Source organism: Nicotiana tabacum, chromosome 2 (assembly GCF_000715075.1).
Source record: "Nicotiana tabacum cultivar K326 chromosome 2, ASM71507v2, whole genome shotgun sequence".
In the NCBI taxonomy this organism is placed as follows: domain Eukaryota; kingdom Viridiplantae; phylum Streptophyta; class Magnoliopsida; order Solanales; family Solanaceae; genus Nicotiana; species Nicotiana tabacum.
Genome location: NC_134081.1, coordinates 99,644,469 through 99,650,225, shown reverse-complemented (window position 1 = coordinate 99,650,225; position 5,757 = coordinate 99,644,469). Strand labels below are relative to the sequence as shown.

At 32.6% G+C, this 5,757-nt stretch overlaps 1 protein-coding gene across 1 annotated transcript; it reads right to left on the bottom strand.

Moving 5' to 3' along the window:
• Positions 1 to 1,836: 1,836 nt before the first annotated feature.
• On the bottom strand, positions 1,837 to 4,836 carry LOC107786296 (phospholipase A1-IIdelta). The gene is made up of 2 exons (XM_016607756.2): positions 3,461 to 4,836; positions 1,837 to 2,341 (listed from the first exon to the last, which is right to left on the bottom strand). Exons 1-2 carry the CDS (start codon positions 4,687 to 4,689, stop codon positions 2,119 to 2,121), a joined length of 1,452 nt encoding a protein of 483 aa, XP_016463242.1. The 5' UTR covers positions 4,690 to 4,836; the 3' UTR covers positions 1,837 to 2,118.
• Positions 4,837 to 5,757: the final 921 nt, after the last annotated feature.

Below are 5,757 nucleotides of genomic sequence, written 5' to 3'. Positions count from 1 at the left end.
TCATGCTATAGCAGGGTGCTGGCGACTCCCCTAGCCTGGGAGATGATGCAAGGGTTGTTTCTTCATCCTAAGTTTCGTACCCTTCGTTGATGGCACTCATTAGATTGAGTGGGATATTGTATGCCGCTCTTGCTTCTTTTCTTGGTCGACTTTTTCTTGGTTACCTGCCATGGAATCCTTGTGTGCAAAGAAAAAGGGAATAGATTAACAGTATATTAGGTTAACAAGTTATGAACGTTGTATATTTGAATGAAAATTAATAGTTTGACTATAAAATTCTCACATACGACGCCAAACTGTATGACCCAAAAAATAGATTTTGGTTTTATATTATTAGATTTATTGGAAAATAGGGTTAATCATAGCCAATATTAATATTCAATGATAAACATAGTACTTTACAACGAGTATTTAGTGTATAATATTAAAGAAGATAACTTGAGATAATAATTGATCAATAAAGACTTCAAAATGTAAAAGAGTTCAATAAATGACAATAAATAACGTTCAAATAGTAGATAAGACAAAGATAAACCGACAAGGATGAGATCCTCATAAGCCTTTCTGACAGTGATGGATGACGATAAGCAATTTTATATTCCAATCCTTCTTGGATCGGGAAATGGGGATAAAAGAAAGAAAAGTGTAAAGTCAAACATTGTTTCTATTCAATAAAGTGAGAATCTTGTACATAAAATGTTGATGAATTTCTTTACAAAAGGTCCAACCCCCTTCTGATCTGCATCTCTTCCTATTTATAAGAGCACATGTGCCACAAAACCCGAGATAGTACAATAGAAGGGAATATCCAATAGAATATTCTCTAGGGAATCTAAATCCTAAGACTGGTCATCACTTCGTACTAAGGATGGATGCTCGTCCTCGTCTTCTGCCAAGCCATTTCGACCTCGGCACCACTTTATCTTTCATATCTGACCTCGACCTTTTGGATTCATGTAGACGCATCACATCCATCAAAGACTTTATTACCGCTGACTAAGTCAAACATATAAAATGAAGCTTTCGCCCATACATTACATACTCAAGTAAGTACAAAAAAGGAAGCAAAGAGTAGTTGTTAAAGAGTTAGTTTGATAGAATAGTTGTTGCAGCAGTGCCTCATTTAGTTTTGAATGGTTAACGAATTTAAATTTGAATAGTTGAAGATCAATGTTATATATAAGTTGTAGTTATATTAAAAGATCGAGAAGAGAAAGAGAAATAGTGAAAGAGTTTTTGAATACAACAACAATAACAACTCAGTGAAATTTTACAAGTGGGGTCTGGGGAGGATAGTGTGTACGCAGACCTTACCCCTACTCCGGAGGATTTTTGAATAAAGGATGAAAAATCAAGAAACCTCTTCTATTTAAAATATTTGCTGATGTTCAATTAATAAGGATTTTCAATATATTATCTACAGTTAGTGCTACTTCTACTTCTAATACTAATATTTTATCAGGAAAACCATATGATTTTTTAGAATTTATCTGTTGATTGTCCAGTTTTCCCTAGTGGAAATATGTAACTAAATTTCATGAAGAAAAGTTGGGTTAACGTCAAGATTTCACCAATTAATTTTGATGATAACAAATCAATTCGATCAAATCTTACGCAATAGGCATCTTATCACAAGTCCAGAAAGGAGGTATAAGTATGACAAGGTCATGAGGCTGATTTTGTGTAAATCTTTTCTGCATCCGATGCTTATATTAAAGAGTACAAATAAGTGATTAAGTAAGGTGAAAATAATGTAATTATTGATTATGTTTAAAGAATAATAATTTATGTGCAAAACACATACTATTCATCTATTAATTTGGTGTAAGTTTGTAAGTGCAAATAAGTTTTCCACTCTGATTTACATATAATGAGCTGCAAACGCATTTCCCAAGTTTACATTCGTGACAAGTTCGATGAAATGCTTCCCAATCATTCTAGCAGAAGCATTTTAAGCAAATACAGATCAATTTAAACAGATCTCCATTTGTTTTACAACAATAAAAAATCAACGGGGAATCAATTATGCACTTCTCTTCTCTTTTATTTTTACGATGGAAACTGTAAAACAGAAGATATTGTCTTCGAACACAATGAGTACTAGCCCTATTTGCTTTTTTATCCATGTTTTCCAAATGTTCTAAACATAAAGTGACCTTCTTTATAAGTCTGTTTGAATACTGCTTTGGTTTTTTGGATGAGGAAACGAGAATCATTTAGAAGAGCAATGTGTGTGTGCTCCTCAATTTCATCTTCAGGAATTGATGTTATTCCATCTTCTACGCCCATAGGGGGCCATGGTACTCCTCCACTTATAGCATCATTTTCCAGTGAATAAACCCTGGCGCCAGAATGCAAAAAAGAAAAGACCAGTCAAAAAAATTAGTATTAGTATAGTAGTAAAATAGAAAAAGAGAGCTGATAACTCACAACCCAGCATAATAGGTGAAAGACATCGGGTAATATCATGGGCTGCTTTCCATCATTGAAACTTCAGGAAGGCGCCGTGTAACAATACAAATGCAGTTACGGATTCAATTCAAACTATATATGTCCTTGTATACTTTTCTTTTCATATACATTTATGCTAAGTATGAACCTATTGTTACAGAGAAGTACATGATACTACACATTAATAGATTTAGAAATATAGAACCGTAATGGTGGCAAAATCTTCACCAAAGGGGGAGAAGTGCAGCAATAAGCCACTTTTAAGCTCGCTATTTAAAATATATTCACAATTTACAATGTATTTAAAGATTAGTCAATTCACTCAAATTTCGGGACTAAGTATCCTAAATTTGGAAATTCTGTCCTGAATTTTTGAATTGCTAATTTAAAATTTCAGGACTAAGTGTCTTGAATCTCTAAACTATTAATTTAAAATTCCGAACATAAGATTCAAACTTCTAGACACAATTTTCAAACTTTAGGACACGATGTCCTAAAGTTTGAACTTTGAGGTTTAAACTCTAGTACATTGTGTCCTGAAATTTGAGCGAAATTAGCTAATTATTTTAAACAACATACTTAAAAGTGGTTATCTCGTGTCATTTCCACTTAAAAATATAAGAAGCGGAGGCGTGAAGAAGTTAAGAAAACTCAACATATACTAATATATATAAATAAAAAAAATTAATCGTAATTTTCTAATAAAGAATGCTTCGTTTGGGATTTCTCTTAAATGACAAAAAAGAAAATCAGAGTTTTTATGTTTTCATGGTTTCTGGTTGGAAAACTTGGCAAAGCAATATGCCCTACCATTGGATATACAAGACAGAAAACGACAGGATTTGTTTTCCTTCTTTAGAAAGCGATAGTATATCTACACAAATTATTGCAACATTGGACCTACTAGCATTTGACAACCTAATCTAAGGCACGATATCAACTTAGAAAACAAAAAATACTAATTAATTAAGAAGCCACTCATAGCAAATGTGGGAGAAAAAGTCAATACTCAGGAATTGGAATGTCCTCATCTGAAGGTGGTGCAAGAATCCATTCTCCATCTTCAGCAAGAACAACCCCTTTGTTCTTCTCAACCCACCACGATCCAGGAATCAAGATCTCATCTTTCAATATAGAACTTGACTTGTTCACTAAAGCCAAACTTCTCTTCACTTTCAGCTCAAATTCTTCGCCTTCCCCATTCCAACCTGCTACAATATGTAAAATTGCTTGCAAATTATGCCAATCACTTGGATTTTTCGTGTCCTTTAAACTTGGAGATTTTCTAGTATCAATCACTAACTCAATCCCTGAATTAACATACCCCAATAAAGAACTTGGATAATGAGTTATAAGATCAATCTTGTTTTTAACATGCAAGATTTTCAAACTGGGAAACTTCTTTAGCCTTTCGTTAAAAGCTTTGTTCCCTACTTGTGGACTACCAAAAATAATAGCCGAAACTGGAATATCAGTGACCCCATTTTCAACAAGATCAAAAGCTGCTAAAATTGATAAACTAGCACCAAGACTATGCCCTGTAAAAGTTATACTCAAATTCTCATCCTTATATTTTTCTCTTAAATCTTCAATCATAGTCTGAAGCTGTGCTCTAGCACTTAATCTCGTAAAGGGCGAATTTGGGTCACTTGAAACATAAATCTTGAGCCACCCATTCATTACTTTAGGCGCGTTTTCATCATCATCATCGACGTTACCTCCATCGCCATCGTCTAATTCAGCTTTATTTAGCGATTTCGGGTGAAGCAAAGGACCAGCAGATTCTGGCTTAGCACCAAGAACATTAATCCATTCATAATTTCTCGTTGTACCACGAAAAGCTATATAAATTTCCCGACGACCCAGATTTTCACTAACTTCATCATTCGTTACAGCTATATAGCCAATCCAATTAGACTCACGATCCCAAGATTCACGAGACAGAGAGTGGAGGAAAAGTGCTTTATGTGCACCAACACGAGCAGTGGCATAAAGGAAACTGTAGACTTTGTAATCTGAAGCCGATTCGAACATGACTTTGTGGAAAAATGAATTTTTGCCGTAGCGGCTACTGCCACAGTACTTGGAGTTTTGGTCATTGTTGAAAGCGTCGTAAGTTGCTTGACAAAAGTCGCCGCACCGGAGAATCAGTCGCCGGAGATGGAGGTTTAATGGATCAAGAAGACTTTCCCAGTTGTTGCTTCCTAATAATTCATGCCATGTTGGTTCTGTCTCCATTTTGTCTAAAAGAAATGAAGATAAGACTTGTTTGTTTTGTGGTGGGAATTTTGGTCAAAACTTTTTGAGCTGAGGCTATAGCTAAGGGCTTAAGGCTAATGACAGAGAGATTTTTGAAGAAAGGCTTACTTTAAGCAAATTGGTAAGTAATAATGAATTTTTTTAATAGCCACGTTATGAGCCAAGATAACGTGGGGGGACATAATGGGTTAGAATTGAAATATTAGTAGCCAAAATAGAGTCTTAAAAATATTTACGCGTTTTTTCCCATACTTCAATCAACAATATTTTTATTTACTCTTCATATGACTCAAATCTTTTTTAATCTTTCAATTAGTGATGGAGGTGCGAAAAGTATAGGAAAGTTGATTTTTAACTGATTTTAATGTAACGGCAAAGGCCAAATATACCACTCTGTTTTCTAAAATGATCTAAAAATACCTCTCGTTATATTATTGGGTTATCTATACCCCTGCAGTTATACTTTGGGTTCAAATATATACCTCATTTAAATGGAGGGACACGTGTCATCGTCTTATTGGTTAATTCTAAATATTTTTTAATTAATTAAAAAGACCAATTAATCATACCCGAAAAGCAATTTTTTAAAGAAATTTTTTCTTTGTAAAAACTTGAAAAAACTGAAATTATTTTTATTAAAAACTAAAAAAACGAAAATATTTTTTTTCCCAATTTTTACAAAAAAACTGCTTTAGAAAAAATTGAAAAGAAAAGCTGAAAATCAATTTTCTTTGTAAAAACTGAATTTTTTTTTTTACTAAAAACTAAAAAAAACGAAAATATTTTTTTTCCCAATTTTTACAAAAAAATTGCTTTAAAAAAAGCTGAAAAATATTTTCTAAAATAATATTTTTGTAAAAATTGAAAAAAAACTAAAAAAACAAATTTCTAAAGCAGTGTTTTTATAAAAAATAAAAAAATAATTTTTTTTCAGTCTTTAGTTAAAAATATTTCAATTTTTTCAGTTTTTAATTACTTTAGAAAATTGATTTTCAGTTTTTACAAAAATATTGTTTTAGAAAATATTTTTCAGTTTTTTTAAAGCAG

Excerpts from the sequence above, each read along its gene's own strand:
- LOC107786296 (XM_016607756.2), bottom strand. The coding sequence starts at position 4,689 with ATGGAGACAGAACCAACATGGCATGAATTATTAGGAAGCAACAACTGG. Across the intron at positions 2,342-3,460 it reads GAGGACATTCCAATTCCTGA|GGTTTATTCACTGGAAAATG; the intron begins GTATTGACTTTT and ends TTCTGGCGCCAG.